Source organism: Nelumbo nucifera, chromosome 3, assembly GCF_055504915.1.
Source record: "Nelumbo nucifera cultivar China Antique chromosome 3, China Antique-T2T, whole genome shotgun sequence".
In the NCBI taxonomy this organism is placed as follows: Eukaryota; Viridiplantae; Streptophyta; class Magnoliopsida; order Proteales; family Nelumbonaceae; genus Nelumbo; species Nelumbo nucifera.
In genome coordinates, this window is record NC_142651.1 from 12,486,203 (window position 1) to 12,506,945 (window position 20,743).

At 36.2% G+C, this 20,743-nt stretch overlaps 1 protein-coding gene and 1 pseudogene across 1 annotated transcript; both read right to left on the reverse strand.

Moving 5' to 3' along the window:
- Positions 1-280: 280 nt before the first annotated feature.
- LOC104602830 (AAA-ATPase At3g28580 pseudogene) lies at positions 281-1,821 on the reverse strand (annotated as a pseudogene).
- Positions 1,822-3,435: 1,614 nt separating this feature from the next.
- Positions 3,436-11,217, reverse strand: LOC104596429 (beta-glucuronosyltransferase GlcAT14B-like). The gene is made up of 4 exons (XM_010257588.3): positions 10,222-11,217; positions 10,031-10,106; positions 9,814-9,929; positions 3,436-4,410 (listed from the first exon to the last, which is right to left on the reverse strand). Exons 1-4 carry the CDS (start codon positions 10,796-10,798, stop codon positions 3,896-3,898), a joined length of 1,284 nt encoding a protein of 427 aa, XP_010255890.1. The 5' UTR covers positions 10,799-11,217; the 3' UTR covers positions 3,436-3,895.
- Positions 11,218-20,743: the final 9,526 nt, after the last annotated feature.

The window sequence follows — 20,743 nt, forward strand, 5'->3', positions numbered from 1 at the left end:
ACCCATCCGAGCAACTTCTTTCAGAAGACATTTCACAAGTGGATTATATTTTTTAACAGGGAGTCCGTCGACGCTGAATTTTGAATAGTAAAATCATACAAGGGTCACTTGTAGAATTATTTATTTTCTGCTAATCAGATATATTGGTGTATGATTTGATCCAGGGATTATGAACAGAAACTGCATATTCATCTATTTTAAACATATATGATGGACTTGGAGATTGAATTTAATAGATTAAGTAAATCCCAAAATTTCCAAACCGTAACCTACAAATCCCTGTCTAACCGAAATATAAGAAAAGATAAAGGAAACTAGTATCAGAATGTAACAACTGTATAACAACGAGATTCCTGACGCTGACAATTAAGCAATCCCTAATTAAGATGATCGCTAATACCACTCTTATCCTTTTTCCCGTTCTCTGCTAGGACATTTCTCAAGCACTTCGATTAATTCCTGAAGAAATGCCGTGGCCTTGTCTGCAAGAGCGTCGGTTGTCTTGGGCATCAGCTGCTCTGCAACGTCGGCCGGAGTTATCTGCTTCTCCTCCAACAGCTGTTGCACGGTCTCGAACAGTGGGTGTGCATCGATATTTAGATAATTTTTGGCAAGCACCATGAATGCCTCGAAGCTGCAATAAGATAGCTCGATGTGCATGTCCATACGTCCTTTCCTTATAAGCGCCAGGTCAAGCTTGTCTACGTGATTGGTGGTGAACACGATGATCCTCTCCCCTCCACTCGACGACCACAGACCGTTGATGAAGTAGGCCAGAGAGAGTCATCTTACTATCTTCATTCTTCTTTTTCTTAGTTTTCCGATCCCCACCATCTTTCTCATCTTTGAGTTTTCGATCACCGGATAAGTCAAGCGAGCAATCAATATCTTCAATTACTACAATGGACTTACTGGTGGTTTCAACTAGCAGATTACGTAGATGGGTGTTGGACTTGACTGCCGTCAATTCGAGATCATAGACGTCGTAGTCCAACAAATTGACGATGGCGGCAATCATCGTGGACTTCCCTGTGGCAGGAGGACCGTTAAGAAGGTATCCTCGCTTCCAGGCCTTACCAATCTTGGCATAGTAGTCCTTGCTCTGACTGAACGTGACAAGATCATCCATGATTTCTTTCTTCTTCTTCGCCTCCATAGCGAAGGTATCGAACGTGGCCGGGTGCTTGAAGACGACGCTCGTCCAACCATCGTCCCCAACATTCATAGAATTTGGTGTAGAGCTTCCGCTGACGGTTCTTGGCTTCTATGGCACGGCAGGTCTCCATAATGTGGTGCATGTAGGGGTTCAAGTGGGAGCGGTACCTACGCTCAAAGGTTAAGACGTAGTATCTCTTCTCGTTGCCGCCGACAGGTGCGCAACCACTTCGCTGGCCTTTGACGGTGTAGCTGTAGTAGCACCACGTGAAGGCAACGCCGTTGAAGACGTCGGTGATTTCCTCGTAGTCATCCATGCTGAGGGCAACCTTTTTGCTGGTACTGTCAGTGTAGGCTCTGAGCTTGCAAGACTTCTCAGAGGTGGGGACGGAGAGATAGGTCTCGACGGAGGAGTATACTTTGTTACGGTAGTATACATTACGAGATTGCTCGGGGATGTTAATCTGAATGTGGGGGAATAGCTTGGATTTAATCTTCGATATCAGTCGCTGTATGGGAGATAGATTGATAAACTGGGAAGCCATGCCCATAAGAACAGGAGAGTCGCCAATGATGAATCCGATCCATGAGAACTGCCAAACATCCTGGATTATATTTTCTTACGGAATACACTAAAATTTGATACAACGCAAGAGAGTAAATCGATTAACTCGCTCCCAAATTTTAAACAAGACGATTAATACAGTGAGGAGAAACAGAGACAGAGCGACATGTTTAAAATAGAAAAGAGGTTCATTGTGGAACAGTTAGTTAGTGGAAGACACGGATTTGGAAATTAGTTTCCGAATTCAACATGGAAGAATGGAACTGTGGACTGTGGATCGATGCAATATAGAAACTATACTTGTTAGTGCAGTGGAAGTGGAAAGCGTACACGGATTTGAAGTCAGTGCCGGGGATTTGGAAATTCTTGTTAGTGCTTGGTGTCTGAACTCTGAGCGCCGATTCTCCGAACTCCGAATCCAATAAGGAATTAATGAAGAGTCGGTGCGTGGATGGATTTGGAAATACATTGTTGTACTGTAGCGGAGCGCCGCATCAATCTCATAAGAACTTAAGAAGTGCTAATCAAACGGTTTTCATCGAAGGAGGGACGCCACCACGAATCCACGATCCCAGTGCCACGTAAATCCACGGTCCTGTCTTTACACGCTCGAAGGTGAGGTGGGTTCAAATTAGGAATACAGCAAAGGATCCCCGCTAAATCTGATGTGAGAACTGAGCCAACTCGCCAACTCGAAGTGGTATCCGTCTATCCGAATTCGGAAGAAACTGATGATCCGAATCCGATTTGATATCCGACGGATTCTTAAAGAGGACGACTGAATTCGAATTTGATATGGCATTCAAATATTCAAATTTGATTTGAAGTCGACCAATTAATTTGAATATCCGAAGTATGACTCCGATCTAATTGAATTATTTTACCATTTTACCCCTTCATCGTAGTCAAGACAAATAAAGCGTATTTAAATAATCTTATGTGTGTATGTTAATACTAATAATTGATTTAAATATTTATAAATCAAATCAGGCTACGTGCTTATATCAGTCTCATGTTCAAATCCAGAATTACTGAATGGCCCGAATTGAATTTGATTATATCGAGTCTGAAATATGAAATCGGACTTTCGGATGCCGTTCCACCAAGATCACTTCATGGATCTTCAACCTGAAACCCAACACATTGCTTACGGTGACAGCTCCACCCTTTAAATGCCGTTAGTTGTTTGCTGTTTAAAGATCTGTTTGTTTTCTGGATTTTGAGAGAGAAAATTTTGGTTAATGGAATTTTGATTTTTATTGACTGAGATACCATGCTCTTTTCTCAGATTTAGGTGGAGTTCATGAAAAAATTATTTTCCCTGGATATCACTTACCCCCATCTTCCAGATATACCAACACTTGAATGGGACTAACTTATACCTTTTAATAATGACTTTTATGACTAAAATGGTCATTGTTTTATTTACCTGGGAAATAAAAGAATATGAATAAATATACTTCACTTTCGGAACAACTAAAATTGGGGATGAGGATTTTTGGAAGTGGAAAAAACAAAACTAGGTTTTCAATAGTCGAGATTTGAATGGGTTGAGATTTTGTCAAAATTTGAATGGGCCTGGCCCAAAGGCCCGAGCCCAAAGCAGTGTAAAATGCAAACTCGGGCCAACCTGAGTGAGTTGCACCCCCTAGTGAAGATTGTAAACATGATAATTGCGTGTACTCTCAAGTCTCAAGGAAAATTCCTCATTTGTACTGGTGCAAAAGTGTGAATGCAATTCTCCACTAGGCCAAATAGTACCGTTACTTAAAATTTGTATTCATCCACCATCTTTTTCTCTTCATGTTTGGCAGTAAAAACTGCACATTCTCCCTTCCCATCAGCACGGCAGCAGCATTTCATAACATTAATCAATGCCTGAAGATCAACGATTACAAACAAAAATCTTTTTGGTTTTGGTTCTTTTATATATATTCGTGGGAGAGTATAAGAAACAAGGACTCAGCAGATCGGCAGCACCAGGTGAATGCTTTCAGTACCATATCTCACATTATTCTAGCAGAAGAGTAGCAGTTCCCTTACTCTGCCTTGTTGCTGCCAATCAACTTGAGAGCCCCTCATAACCTTTACCTGATCACGATGGCAATGCCATGCATCCAATGTGATGTGAACTAATAGGCTGGCACCAGATGTATTTCCTCAACTGAGCTCATATTACTTGCACTGCCTTGGCCGGAAATTATCATCTGATAACAGAGAGACGACTAGAGTTTCCAGCCTTTTTGCACCGGAACCGGGTCTGAGGACTGTGGAATTCCCCGCAACCAAGCATGGGTCACTCCCATTTTTCCTGCTCCCCATGCACCATCCACCTGGAACAAGCATGCCCGGGCCTCGGGACAAAAGCTCAGCATCTATCTTGTCGAGGACTGGGTCATCTCTATGGAACTTTCTAGCAAATGGGGCATTGCTTTCTATCATCCTTGACATGTCATTGAGGGTAAGGTGATGGGGATGCTGCTTGGGGGGATTGTCCCATGATATGAAATGCAGGTCACTGTTAACAGTGGTATTACGGAACTCCGGAGCATTACAGATGACAGTATGAAAGTAGCCTTCTGGGGAGGATATGAAGTTTGCATAGTACATGAGGACAGTCCGTGGTAGGTTATCCCATCCCCATATGCAGAAATCAATAAAGGGCCGAGAAAGTGCCATCCAGGCAGAGCCTGTCATAGAAAACATGAAAAGCCCAAGTCATTACAAGGCAGACTCATGGATCAAGGTAAGCATTAAACAATTCAATAGAACATCTACAACATGAAACTGGTGAATTTTATGCTCCCCGTGCTTCTCCTTTAATTCCTTCAACTTGTTTAAATGTGGGACAACATAACCATTCAAAACAACCAGGAACAACAAAGCTTTTCCCATACACTCCGTTTGAGAAGAGCACAAATGGAGCCTGTGTAGGAGCTCTGCATATATGTATTTGTACTGAACAAATTTGTACTCTTCCCAAATGGAGCCATGAGAACTTAAACCACATGTTTAAATATGGGAAACCACTACTTGTATAGTTGTAATAACCATGATCACCGACACTGAACCAATTTTTCATGCTATTGCTTGTTCCAGTGCACTGCAAAATTCAAAGTTAATGTACCATTCAAGCTGATCAATAACAGAAAAACCACCACAAAAGTAACCAAATTCATTTTATCTCTTTTTCCAGGGAGCTAAATAGGATGCTATTGGAACCTATCATGGTTTCAACACAAAGAATATCCCTTTACAATGGCTTAAAAGTTCAAGCTATAAAAATCTTTTTTCTTCAATTTAAGAAAATTGGCATCTTCTGTACAGAATAATGGAGGAGCATCTTGTTCATCAAAATGACCTCATTATATAGAAAGACCATGGTTAGCGGGGTGCGGGGAACCCACAGGAGAAATTTGGAATTGTTTAAGTTGATCATAAAGAGGTGCAGGTCAGAACTATAGACATCCAAGGCTATAGACTGCTTGTTTCCATAAACGTAGGAGGTTGTAGTCTATTATATTAAGGTTACTACATGTTCTTATTTCTAGCTGTCCCAACAAGAGAGCACCGGAGCAAGTCTGACACTATTGAGACATCAATCAACCAAATGTTGGCTGCCTATGTCAACTTGGACACAAGTAAATGCAGGGGTGGTCATTCCTAGCTAACCTGGTCCATCCACCTGCAAATTTCCAGGCCTGCGCATAGGTTTGCTCTCTGGACCTGGCCACTAGGGGTGTCAATTGGACTGGATTTGGTCCAATTCGATCCAGTCCAATGCGAGTCCATTATAAATGGACCAGGTCCAATCCAATCCGATGAATGTTTTGGACCAATTTGGACCGGTCCAATCCAATGTCTGGACCATCCAATCTGTTCAAATCCATTTTGATTTAGATAGGTTTCAACCCAAACCCGGTCCATTGACACATATGTTCTTATCTTATAACAATGGACCAGATATTGGCTTAATCCAACCCAATCCAATATAATTTTGTTACGGACGGACCAGGTCCAATCCAATCTAATAAATATTTTGGACCAGATTGGTCCAATCCAATATGTCTTGTTGGTCTGTCCAAATTGATTTTGAACTGGACGGGGTCCAATCCAAAACCAATCCATTGATTCCCTTACTGGCCACATGATACTGGCTCAAGAATAAGGCATCTATATCCTAATTTGGAAGGATATTCAACAACACTTAGAGTTCGTTATGCCATAGGTCAGTAGCATCTACACCATAATTTAGGATGACACAAACCCAAAGATCAACAATCAAGGATCAAATTCCTGATCTCATCATTACAAAATTAAGTAATTCAGCAACCGCACATGGTCCACTTACAAAACTAAAGAGATCATACAGAAAGGAATCCATTATAACAGTCATGATCATTAAGCTTTCAGATAGGCCGATTAAAGGAAGTTTTGGATCCAAAATCAATCTTCAGGGAGGTCAAACACTAATGGTGGAGAACTAAAGATTTTTGTCTGTTTGTCTGTTTCTTCTTTTTTTCCTTCGATAAACCATTTATTTTTATTCTTAAATTCAAGGCAATGGACTTTTGGATCCAAAATCAATCTTCAGAGAGGTCAAACACTAATGGTGGAGAACTAAAGATTTTTGTCTGTTTGTCTGTTTCTTCTTTTTTTCCTTCGATAAACCATTTATTTTTATTCTTAAATTCAAGGCAATGGACTTTTCCTTAAGATTAACCTCGTAAAAGTTACTTTTGCTTCTACTTTTTCACAACAAAACTAGAGATAAATAAAGAGTCCATAACTTGCCCCTTCCCCCCTTTAAGTTGCAATCCAAAACAATCATATTCTCCATGAAACAAATGTTGTTGCTAATATTTAATGTATTTCAAATGATATTTCAACCTACTAAACGGGGAAAATCAAACACTAGTATTGGGTGGGTTAAAAGGACAGCAAAGGATTGGCAGACACTAGCAAAACAGGGAGTTGATAGGCCTTCACCATTTTGGGCAAAACTATAGCTGGCTGTGTTAAAACAGATGGGAGATGATCCTTGTAATCTGGGACCTCTGTATTTTGCTATACTCTGGACTGCAGAAAAAATCCTCTTTTACTGATCAAAAAAAAAAATCAAACACTAGTACATACATAATAGAAATGATAGATATATCTCATAAGATGGATATCATGATGTTTTATTTAATTATTTATTTTTGGATCAACCATAATAGATGGAAAAATTCCTTAAATGTCAAGAAATTGGAAGAACAAATTGCTTCCAATTATGAGCCCAACTAAAGGAAGCTAAGGAACCAGTACAGGCAACTAATCTAAAACATAAAAAAGGCTTAGATATTTTAAGATATATAGTATTGATGCCTTACAATTTAACCTGTTTTTCTTTAATACTATAGCCAACCTTCTTTAAGAATCCATTTTGCTAATTGAAAATGTATCCATACCTTGGGAACTATAAAGTACTATCATATTGATAAAAAAAAAAACTATAAAGTACTATCACATGAACTTGGAAACAAAGAAATATATTTACATGAAAAACCATTCAATTTAAGTTCAGTGAAAGTCTGTGGTATTATATTTTATCAAATTTCATCAATGATTAGGACGGATTATATGTATCTTGAACAATGCAGAGCAACCACAAGAGCAATTGCATTTCTCAGCCATCTGTGCTGCTGAGACTTCATAGTTCTGACACCAGGGAGGCCTAATCAGTGCATATGCCATTTCTTTTCCTGAATAGGAAAGACATTCACATTACAAGTCAAAAATCATCTTATCAATGTCCCCGTGTTCAACAATTTCCTAATGTAAACTACATTTTTTACTGACCCCTTCAAGCTCCAAATCTACTGATAGGAGTCCCCAGGTCCCCAGATGTACTTCCGTTTCTATTTCTATTTACTCCAAATCCAATATTGGCATGAAATGGTTGGCCAAGAATAAAAAAGGGCAGCCCAGTGCACAAGACTCTTACCAATGCAGGGTCTGGGGAGGGACAGATGCATGCAGCCTTATCCCTGCAGGTACACGGAGAGGTTGTTTCCAAGTAGTTGGGCAAAGAATGTAAAATTAAATTAAGGATGCAGGTAATGGTAGACCATCTTAAAATTTCTCTTTGTGTTTTTGCAAGACTCCTTTTCTACAGCATTGGTTGGTTCATGGCTATGATATTTCAGCTTGCGCCCAGTGAGGTTATCTACTACCAATCACACCAAGGCATCATGCATTTCTTCAATAAGTGGAGCCAAGAAACCGTATCCAATAGTTCCCATTAAAAGTCACAAGCTGTGACTATGGTCATGCCCAACTCTGCCACATAACATCAAGAACCATTATGACTGGAAAACACCTAAAGGATCTTGAAGGTACTGTTTTCTTGCTTTTGACACTTTGCAGGTCAACACAGCATAACCACATTGTGGTTTATGTGTGATTCCAGCACAAGTTTCTGGTACTAACTGTAAGATCCCAAGTAAGAGACCAATGAATCTGAGACTCTTGTTATTTTGGGTCTATGCCTAGATGTTGGACTTCATATATAATCAGAATAATACCACACACCAGAGAATAAACAGACATATATGTTTTACTGCACCAAAATATGTTATAAATACACCTCTAGTGCTTGTCTACAAGATTCTCAAAGGCATTGCTTCTCTTTGACAATGAACAAGTATCCAATTCACTTGGCTTCTTTCAAATGATAAACAAGAATCAAACCATTGATTTCCATCAGTTACTGCTTTATTCTGGTAGAAATTTCACTTTCAATTCCAAGCTTGATAATTCAGAGGCCATTGATTGTGAAGGGGTAATAGGGAAACTTTGTTTTTTATTAATAGTGGAAATAACAAATCAGTATAAAGTGATGAAAAGCACATAGATTCCATTTCAAGAATATTTCTCTAATTTATGATGCAACACAATATTTCTCATAAACAATCCATGCCCCCTTGTTCATAAACTCAAGGTAGCTTACAGGAAGGCTCCTCTAAGTATATCATCATACCAATATCTAAAAGGTGAAAAAATACATTCTTCCAGATGGTTTTCAAATTATTAATGAAATACTTTACACTTTTACTTCAAAAAGATTTTCAAATAAAGACCATTGTCATATCTTGTCAATAAGGTTCAAAAGCAGTTTATGCTTCAACAAAATAAAGTTCTTTATTCACCTTTCAAGCGATGCAAGCTTACTAATGCAATATTGATTGTAAGACATAATATTGTATATGCAGAAGTTTTGTTAAACAAATATCAAGAAATGAGGGTAGTTTATATATGTTCATGAAACAGATTATAAGTATTGCAAATGATAATATTAGATTAGCTCCACATGATACTGGACTTTGGCCATACTAAACCTATTACCATGGAAGTAGTTGCAGGAAAGATACTTCAGTACGTTATAGAATTCCTATTATTCTTCCATAACTTGCATTCTTTGCAAGAGTAGTGAAATTTTCTAATTCCTCCTCAGGTTCTATTTTTGTTTCAACAAATTTCTGCTTAAGTTTGGATTCCGCAAGCCTTCAAACAAAATTACGATATTCTCTGATTTCCAAGATATGCATTTTGTGCGAATGTTAAAGAATGTAGCTCCTATTCCTATTAAAAGTAATAAGTTGAAATCTATGAGATGCATATTTATATTACTTGTTCTAGATTATTCCTTTTGTTATTAATTCATGTCTATTTTATATCCCCATTTGGGGAAAAAAGGATCGCCTGTCAGTGATTTTCAAAGATTTCATTGCCTATTACATGTGAAAAAGAAAAACACAAGGACTTGAGCATTATTACTTTAAGTTCTTCATTTTCACAGACAACAAAAGAATTAGTTCCGCTGGAGTATATAACGTGGAGGAAAAAGATGTAAATTTTCAAGACACCAAAATGAAGCCTTTATCCTCATGGAATATGGAACAAGAAGACTGATGAAATGGTGATTTGAGAATGGCAGAACAGAGGAAGAAAGAGCAAAAAAAGAAGGGAAAGAAAGAAAAGAGAAAGTACTGCAATTACAATGAATTACAAGTGAAAATCAAAACAAAAATAAACAAGTTACAGCATCGAACCTGTAAAGAGTTTGAAGGCAGTTGGAACGCTTCGTCTCTGGGTAACCCAGAAAACATCAGCTTTCTTCGTCATATAAAGCCCAGGATCTATGATAATTGGCTTTGCTCGTTGAAACCTAAGCAAGAACCACGTCCAACTTACACAGACATCCAGGCAAAAACAGCTTTTTTATTTTTTATTTTTTACGGTAAAGAAAATGAAGGGAGATTCACTTACTCTTTCCACCCAATATCACTCGTATGGTCGATGAAATTGAGATCCCGTGGCAAATGAGAAAATGTGTGCAACAGATCTAACCACCCGAAAGAAGAAATGTATAAACCAAAACTCGTTTATCAGAAAATGCAAAAAATAACAAAGTGAAAACCAAAACCCTTAAAAAGGAAAGGAATCCAAGAACAACAGACCATCCTGAGTAACGAGGGGGTAATCAGAGGCACTGAGATTGATGAACCAATCCCAGTCGCCTCCCTTCTTCAACAAGATGGCTGCGGCGTGTAGAGTGTTGGCCACCATGGTAGGGCCCCTGTAAGTGACGAGATTAGCTTTGGTAATCATCCACACATTGCCGACAGAGGAGAAGACGGGATGATTCTTAATGTAGTCGTGGAGATCGAGACGTTCCTGGGGAGAGGATTCGAGGTCTAGATGAACGACGTAGCGGTTGAAAGGATGGTAGAGAGCTTGGAGGGTACGCTTGAGCATTTCACCGTCGCCGACTGAGCCAGAGATGAGGTAGGCGAGGCGAGGTGGGGGAGGGAGGGAGGAGACTGGCAAAGGATGGAGCTTGGACTCGATGAAGATAGAGTCGGAGACAGTGGATGAGTGGTAAAGTGGTAAGAACAGAAGTCCATCTGAAGATGTTAAGGTGGTAAGGAATAGAAGGAAGAGCGAGACTAAAGAGCCAATGGCCAAGGGGAAGATCCATTTTCTCTCCATGTTTGGTGATTGCCTCATGTGCAGATAATTCTTCAATCTCTTCATTTCATTCTTCTCGTTCCTTTTCCTGTTGTGTTAGGGAGAGAAGACGAACTGAGAGAGAAATAGTGCTTGTTGAAATGGTTTTGGGTATCCCTCTGATCTCCTTTTAAGTTGGTATTTAGCTAGCTTTTCTGGGGTTGAAATGAGAAATCAGAAGTTGATCTGAGCCTGAGAGAAGAGACAACCAGAGAAAGCGAGCAAAGAGCAAAGAGCAAAGAGAACTGGGTTCTGTCACTTTTTTGAATTTCTCTTTCTTTCTTCGATTTTAATTGGAAATTAAGAAAATACAAGAAATGGAGGAATTCGTGGTCTATCTGTCTCTCTTTACCTCTCCGCTCTCTGGCTCTCTTTCTTAGAGAGAGAGAGAGAGAGAGAGAGAGAGATATGCAGCTGCGGCTGTATAAAGAAGACTGAAGAGGTTCTGTGTGTTGGAACGGAGACATTAGTTACAAGAAAGTTAATGATAATTAATTAATAAGTAAAAATAACAAAGAATTAATTAAAGTAATAACTATGTACCAGAGTTCAAAAAAAAAGATACATTCATACATAGAGCTTTCCGAGAAGCAACTCGCTCCCAGAGCGATGAAGAGCTTTAACGGGGCGGCTTTTGGCTTTACGTGGTTAGTGAAGAAAAAATTCGGAAAGGTGGCTTTTTTATAGGGCCTATTTGGTAAATTTTTTTTGAAAAGATCTTTTTGTAGTTTTGATAGATACATTGATCTTTTGATCTGGGCAGTCCGAAGACCGTTTGGCAAATGCATGACTTTCTGTGTATCGTTTTGGGTCTTTTCGTATAAGATTAAAACGTGAAAGACGTGAAAAGCTTTATTTGAAGCTTCCTGAAATTAGCCAAAAATGGGTTTTGCATGTCTTTTCAGCACCGCATCTTTTGACAGTTAGATCTTCCATATGCCAAATAAGAATAGACCAATTTTCGGTCTCTCCAACTTATTAACATCCGAAAGACCATGCAAAAAAATGCACCAAACGGCGCCATAATTTCTTCGAAGCAGTTCAGTTAAAGCAATTCAGCTAAAACTGCTTCGCTTAGCTGACGTGGAGGGAAGATGATATGTGGTCTCACCTGTGATGAGTTCGATCTCACCCACGACTGTAGGAGGAGTAAAGATCACATCACGTAAGTTTGGTAGGCGTTAGATCACCGATGGTTTGAAAGAGGAAGGACCCACAAAGAGAACTGAAACGCCGGATTCCCGCCACGTCACCAAAATGTAAGGCTATCCCGTCATTTTTATTGTATGACAGTGATGCATAAGGTTTTTTTAAGACCTATGCGATGCAAAAGTTGTTAAGAGAGCTAAACAATATAAATGTATATGAATATACAATTATTTTATATTTTAATTTTTTAAATAATTAATAATTATTTTATATTTTATATAATGTTTTTATTTTTTTTGCAATACAAAAAATAACAATCAACTCGACCTAACTTGACTTTAGTTGGTGGATTTTCTAGTATTTTTTGGTCAACTTTGGTTTAGCAATTTTCCAACCTGATTAGGTCGAGTCAGTTTCGGTTTGGCCATTTGTAAATCGACATGACCATATATATATATATAATATATATTATTTTATATATATATATATAATATATTATTTTAAATATAATTTTTAATACGAAAAGTGGGAAATTTCCCATATTTCTTAGTTTAAATTATTTATTTATTTTTTAATAATACTGCTTTACATTTTTAAATTTAAAATTAACTTTTAAGTTTAAATCTTTTGAGTCGATTGACCAAATTGATATAACTCGAGTTGGTCGAGTTTTACTAATTCGCTTGGTTTCGAGTAGACCTATACACGGGTAATCCCGGGTCGGGCTTTTCCTCTTTATAAATAGAAAATGACAAGGCCTGAGCCCAAGCCCGAAGCCCAATCTATACAAATATTTTATATTATATTAATTATGCATTATTAATGATATATTATATATTTTATAATATTCTATATATTATAATATATAATACATTTTTCACTACTATTTTTATTATTACATAATATGTATTTTATATATTATTAATATATATTGTATCTTTTTACTATATAAAATTATCGAGTCGGGCTTGGGACGAGCTTATTTGGGAAAGCCCGAGCCTAAGCTTGTGGGATTAAAGTGTTGTCCAAGCCCAATTTAGAATGGACCAAGCCAAGCCAACCCATTGGGCTACTTGACCCATGAACATCTAGTTTCGAGTGACCAACTCCCCAACCCAACCAAGTTGGTTTAGTTGACCAAACAACCTTCAACCAATCTGAAAATGATCCATGAAAACTCCTAATTTTAGCTAAAATAATAGTCTAGTCTCTAATAAACATCAATAGTTTAATCTCTAATAATTATTGAGAATTTGTAGCAAAAATACTCAATTGTTGAAAATAAATTTATAATGAAAATACAATAAATAACTAACAAATATACAATGAATACAATAATTATGAAAATACAATAAATACTAAAATATATTAAATTAGTCAATAAATAGTGAAATATCCAATAACAATTTAATCTCTTACAAATATTAATCAATAAATTATAACAAAATCCAATAAGTACAATAAATTAAATTTAAAATTTAAATAATAATATTTTGATCTCCAATAATTATTGAAAACATATAATATATATAGATAAATATTTCAAAATTATTATTAATAAATATTATTTTTTGAAAGTTATTACATAATTTCCTTATTTAATCTATTTTTAATTAATATTCAAAATATGATTTAGTTATTATTTTTTTTATATTTAACATATTTAAAAATTAGTTATTTACAATATTATTTAGTTATTCCAATAATGTACTTATTTTATATTTTTAAAATATTAATTATTTATTGAATTTAATAATCTATAAAATTATAATTTATACTATTATTATATAATTTTGTTATATTATTAATTCAAATATTATGAAATCTAGTTAACTTTTCTACTTGTAAGAATTTTTTAAATTTATTACATAATTTCGTTATTCTAACTATTTAAAAATTAGTCATATTAAATATCTCATTATTTAAAATATTTAGATATTTTAAAATTATTGAGAATTTTAAAATTCAGTTAGTTTCAGGTAGACTTGTACACAAGTAGGCCGGGGCGAACTTTTCCTCTTTATAAATAGAAAATGACCAGGCTTGAGCCTAAGCCTGGCCTAAGCATTAGGCCTAGATCTTGAGCCCAAGCTCGAAGCCCGATCTAGACAAATATTATATATTATATTCATTATACATTATTAATAATATATTATATATTTTATAATATTCTATATATTATAATAAATAATACATTTTCACTACTAATTTTATTATTATTATATAATATATATTTTATGTATTATTAATATATATTATATTTTTTACTATATACAATATTATTGGGTTGGGCTAGGGCCGGGCTTAATTGGCCAAACAACCTTCAATAGAACCGAATTGACCCATGAGCACTCCTAATTTTAGCAAAATTAATAGTCTAATCTCTAATAAATACAAATAGTTTAATCTCTACAAATTATTGAGAATTTATAGCGAAAATATACAATTTTTTAAAATAAATTTATAATGAAAATACAACAAATAAGTAATAAATATACAATGAATATAATAATTATGAAAACACAATAAATACTAAAAGTATATTAATTTAGTCAATAGTGTAATATACAATAATAGTTTAACCTCTACCAAATATCTATTGTTGATGTGGTGAGTTACGCACCTTATTGTTAAAATTGATGTTGCTTATTCATATGGTTCGTTATGATCCAAACATCAACCTGGACCGTCTGTTCCATGTTTGAAGGTCTAAATATCGAAACTAAGTAGGGATGGCAATTAGCTAATTTCCACCCTGTCCTAGGGTACCTGCCACTACGGTATGGTTAGGGCATAGTATCTATATTATTATAAAGCCAATGCTTGCTAAGGTTTTGATAATACATTGTTAATTTATATCTTTATCTTTAATTGTACATATGCATAATATATATTTCACAGCAGTTAGGTTAAATTCCATAGTCCTTGACTTGTAAATTAAATTTAGTAAAATATCTCTAATACTTATAATCAAGGTTCAAAATATCGATACACTCGATACGTCGGTATAGGCATATCAGGTGAATCGATGCAGCTTTTGATGCCTTTTTTTTTCTTTCACAACTGGTTCAGGGGGGCCGGTTTAGGATTCCGCCACCCCGTGAACCAGTCAGACCCCCGATACATCCACTGTGGGGGCGTATCGGAGAGATCCCAGAATAATACATATCGATCAATATAGGCTGATACATGTCAATATTTTGAAACTTGCTTATAATTAAATTACTACTATATCAAGCGATTTGTATACATTTTAAATTGTAAGCCCGGGGTCTTTATCACGAGTATTGTTCACCCAATTCATATGAGTTTTTATATATTTCTATTAAAAGATTGGAAATTTTGATAATTGTTAATATTATTTTGATTGTTTATCGCTTATATATAATAAAAAATTAAATGTGGGTTTTGGATTTGACCCGCTTCACCCTTAAATGTGGGGAAGGGTTTTACATTTTCGATTTTTCGTGTATGGTGAAGATTTAGAATTCTAAATATCCAAACCTGCTACATATAAATTTTGAAGAGGGTAAGGGTTGGGAGGCAAGAGAAGGTTCTAAATTTTGTAATGCCTTCTCTGAATTCTCCCATTGCCATATATCCTTTAAACCAAGCAGCTATTGCTAACTACTGATCCATTTTGTCCTTTCAAGCTAAATTATAAGTATTTAGGGCAAAAATGTATTTTTGAGTACTAAGTCAGCCAAAAACCCTATTGACACTTGACAGTACAGGCTGTTGAATTTAGTGCCGGCTTGGGAGTTGGGAGGGCTGAAGCTGAGAAGCTCAGTGCCTTTTGATTTTTGAAATGGACCCCACATGAATGAAGTTATGTTTGGTGGAAAAAATCCAAATAACTCAAATTGACTGTCAGTCCATCATGTGAAGGTTTATTGGCTACAGCTGAATCTTCGATGGTCAAAATTAGGGGTGTTCACGGGTCGGGTTGGGTCGGTTTCATGGGATTTTCCCAACCGACCCGACCTAGTTGGGTTATCAGAGGTGGGAACTGAAACCGACCCATTGATAGGCCAAATCGACCTGGTCGGTTTGAGTCAGGTTGGGTCGGTTTCGGTTTTGCTCCTGTACAAAGCCGAATAAACTTTGAATTAGTTGAGGACTTGAGTTGAGGGGGGCGAACCAACCAAGTTAAGTTAGAGAATAGAAGATTTTAAGAGAAGACAAAAATGAAATTAGAAGACTAGTAGGAAACTAGGAATTCTAATTGTAATTGCCTAATGGACCTTCTAGTTCTAGTAGGAATTCTAATTGTAATTGCCTAATCTAGGTAAAAAACTAGAAAAGGACACCTAATTAATTGAATTCTAATTGTAATTGCCTAATGGGCCTTCTATTTTTAGTAGAAGTCTAGAAGACTAGTAGGAATTAGGAAACTATTCAAACTAGGAAATAGGAACTACCAAACTAATAGAAGAAAGACTAGTTCGGTTCGGGTCGGGTCGGGTCGGTTTCGATTTTCTTATGTGAAAATCGAAACCGACCCGAGATATCGGTTTTTGTATGTGCCCAACCCGAAACCGACCAGTACGAATGAAAACCCGGCCGACTCGGGTTGGGTCGGTCCGGGTTGGTCGGTTTGGTCGGGTTGGGCATTCTTATGAACATCCCTAGTCAAAATTTTCCCACCGATAAACCGATACTCCGTAATTGCTATTGGAAAAATCCGGTATACAATTTGCATGTTACATGAGGGTCTGGATGTAGTAGGCACATTAGCTAAGCACAATGAGTGAGTGAGCACGTATTTTTAATTATTTTGATAAAGATAATAAAATAATGGATAATTTCGGTTTAACTGAGCAAAAACATTTGAATGCAAGGCACATTAACTGGGACATGTGTCACACAGCTATTACGTGTTCACTCATCGTACTTACCTAATGTGCCTACTACATCCGGACCCATTACATGATTGGTTAACAACCCGAATCCATTAGCCTGGAGTGAGCACAGTAAGAGTGTTGCTTAAACAATGGTTTTGAAAACTGGACCTGATTGGACGGCCAAACTGGTTGATCTGGGAATTGGTCAGGCAATCAGTTTTATTCATCCTAAAACCGTTCTTATGCCAAAAATCATTGAATTGGTCAGTGATCCATTAACCTAGACAGTGATTTGGATAATGGTTTTTGACCATTTTTTATTTTAATTATTTTTTAATTAGAATGGACCATCTGTTTGACCCATAAACCGGTGGCAAAAACGGTTCCATATCCAGTCTGATTTTTAAAACCTTGGCTGAATCAGCCCTTCTATTCCACCATGCATTTAAAACCTAGGAGGCTAGGATTGAGATATCCGATTTTCTCAAAGTCGCTAAATAAATAAAAAAAAGGTTTGGTTGGGAGTTTTTTTTTTTTTTGTCGAAAAGAAGAGACCTTCTTCAACTGCCCCATGCACGACATATAAGCAAAAAGATGAGTAATTTGGTTATGTTGTCTATTAATATGTACAAAACGTATAGATAAAAAAACCGCGACAAGGTTCAAAGTATCGATCGACATGTATCGACCCGTATTGGCCGATACGTATCATTCCGGGACCCCTCTAATACACCCCTACAGTGGGTGTATCGGAGGTCTGACCGGTCCAGGGGGTAGAGGAGACCTAAACCGCCCCCCTGAACCGGTTGCAAAAAAATAAAATAAAATAAAAAATGCAATAAAAATGTGTATTGATTTGTCCGGTACGCCCCTACCGACGTATCGATATTTTGAACCTTGGACCGCGATAAGATGCCTTAGTCTGCTGCGATTTAGTTGTTCCACCCAATGCTTAACTTGTCGATCTATATTTACAAAATCAACCAAGTTGGAGCTATCAGAAAATACCAAAAGATGATGTCACTGGATATTGCTGCTTGAAGGCCCATTAAGAGAAATCATATTTTGGCATCATAACTATTGATGGCCCAACATGAACTTTTTTGTGCAATATGTAATCTAGCAGTGGGGTGTTTGATGATGAATCCTCGTCTTGCACTCCCTATAACTGGATTAAATGAACCATCAATATACAAAGTGGGAGTAAGTGAGTGTAATGAATTTAAGGAGTAAGGTTGAGATCAAGGGTGGTGATTCTTGAATGCAGTGTTGGAAAGCCTTATGCACAAGCGAAAGTGGATCTGACATCTGAGCTGGTATTTTCAAAAAGCAGCTTAATGCGTGGCTTTCCATTTCATAGTAGTTTCCAAAGAAATAGTTGAAATCGATAGGGTACTCTAAGCTTCTAGAAGGTTTGGTTGAGAGTTGGGACATCAGTTTGATTGACCATATTGAATAACCAAAGCCCAAATAAGAGTAATTTATTCAATGTGACGATTGGAGACGTCCAACCAACGTGATTAAATAAATAAAATCACAATTATCCCTTTAATCAGTATCAGTTGATGGGTGTCGGTAATTAATTTACGTGTGGCCTACCTAAAAACTAAAATCACCTAAACACCATTCCGCGTCTTTTGCAAGGATTAAAGAATAAGAATCTCATTCACATCTGTCCACCCACAATAATAAATTAAAAATCAGATACCTTTGCATTTTTCTCTGGGGTGGACTCTTTCACATGTACAACGACTACTTGGACTCAAGTCAAAATAAAAATGATATTCAAATCATATGACTTCAAGTGAGTTTGATGGCCGAAAGTTGTTCCTAATCATCATTCTCAACTAGGGAAAAAAAATATTTATTCTGCCGGAAAGACTTGAGATCAAATCAGCCCCCACAAGCCGCAACGTCCTACAGCACATTCTCGCGTGTATTGGAAATATCTCATGGCGGACACGTGTTTTGAAATGTTGTGGGGCACAGTATTATGGGAGGCAGTTTCGAACTAAAAAAACATTATATGAGAAGGATTTTGACCAATCAACACTCTTCTTGTTCATGCGAATTTTGATATATTTTGCCCAATTGATCAATACAAATTGGTGAGACACACGGTTTTAAAAAATGACTCGAAAATGGAATTATTTTGGTCACCGGTTCTTGGTTTAATAGTTTGACCGTTCGGTTCGAACGAATAGTTTATTCTGGCAAAAAATTAAAAAAATAAAATAATTAAAATTAAAAAACGGCTACAAAACGTTGAATGAATTGACAGTTCGACCATCCAGATCAATGAATCGTTGACTGATTCAATGATTTTTGGTCAGGAATCAGGTTTGGAATAAAACGGAACCGATTGTTTAAATGATTCCCAGGCTGAATAGTCTGACTGTCTGGGTCAACAACAGTTCGAAAACCATGATTACATTACATATGAGAGACACTTCGGTTAGAATGGTTAGATTTTTTAGGTATACCTGTTTCAACTATAAACAATTTGTTATGTTATTATTGCCATTCTACTCTCAATTGAGTTGGTTATAAGGATGGGATTCAAAATACAAATAAGCAGAGGATTCATGGGGTTGTGTCTATGGGTCCCGTGTACTGACCACAAACCCCACTAACCCACCAAAACTGCATTTTAATACCAAAATAAAATGATTATTTTATGGACAGATAGACTTCAGTTATAAAACTTTTATTAGGTAAGGAGTATGCTTTTAATGACGAGATGGTTGGAACAAAACCAATCACTAGTTATTATTATATAGCTACATCCATAGAACCATGGACATCATGCATACCATATGACACATTAACTCATGAAACCATTTATAATGGTTTATTTGCAGTGATACAACAGTATAGGAGTGCAAATTTTGATTCTATGCTTTTGCCTGATTTTGTTTGTTTGCATTGCAGATAAAGTAAAATAAAGCCTGAAGCAAGGTAAAATAAAACCCAAAGTGAAAGTAAATTAAAATTTGCATCAACTGCACTGATACAAAAGTATAGAAGTGCAAATTTTGATTCTCTTTTGATTTATGCTTTTTGACTGGTTTTGCTTGTTTGCATTACAGATAAAGTAAATTAAGTAAAGCCTGAAACAAGGTAAAATAAAAGTATAAAACCCAAAATGTAAGTAAATCAAAATTTGCATTATCTGTACTAATGCAAATAAAATTGCATTGCAAACAAACAAGAGACTAAATAACAAATAACCAATGGGGATATGCACGAGAAAGGAAAACAAAATGTAGAAGAAAGGTATCATAATGATAAGAACAAAAGTGGTTTAATATGCTGTCTCCAACCTCCTTTACGAGCAGGACTCTTTTCAAGAAAACTAGCTAGTGAGATTAATACCTCCTGGGTGCATTCAGTATTTCATTTCCATTTTTTTTTCTTTCCTTTTTCTACAAAATTATATTCCTTAAGGCTGTGTTTGGTTTGAAAGTCCTTTCCCTACCTTTTCTTTCAAACCAAACACAGCCTAACTGTATAATCAGCAAATAACTTAAGAGCTAGGGTTTTAATCGGGTTAGATTCAGATTAGATCCAGTCATATCCGAATCTAATCTAGTTATTGAAACTTAAAATCCAAACTAGCTTTAATGTTATTAAAATAAAGAAAATTTAAAGGTTGATAAATTACTTTTTAATTGTACATATATAATACATTTATATAAATGTAAAATACTGAATTCATTAATTGTAGACTTTATATATATAAGTCAATATAAAATATTGAATTTACCTCTATACAATTATATAATTTTCAATTACATTTAGATCTTAATCAGATTGGGTTTTAGACATAAGGGTTAGTTTGGGAAGAGGGCAAATACAAGGTTTAGAAATACCATATATGTGGTTTTTTACACATCTGCATTTGTGCTCCTCCTTTAGTTTGGAAAGAAAACACATATAAATTTAGGGTAAAATATAAAAACCTCCCCTAAAGTTTATG

What these genes read in the sequence shown, in the direction of transcription:
- LOC104596429 (XM_010257588.3), bottom strand. Translation starts at nt 10,798, where the DNA reads ATGAAGAGATTGAAGAATTATCTGCACATGAGGCAATCACCAAACATG. An exon ending in CCCCCTCGTTACTCAGGATG is followed by an intron (nt 10,107 to 10,221) that starts GTCTGTTGTTCT and finishes TCGGGTGGTTAG; the next exon opens with ATCTGTTGCACACATTTTCT. An exon ending in TGCCTTCAAACTCTTTACAG is followed by an intron (nt 4,411 to 9,813) that starts GTTCGATGCTGT and finishes TTTCTATGACAG; the next exon opens with GCTCTGCCTGGATGGCACTT.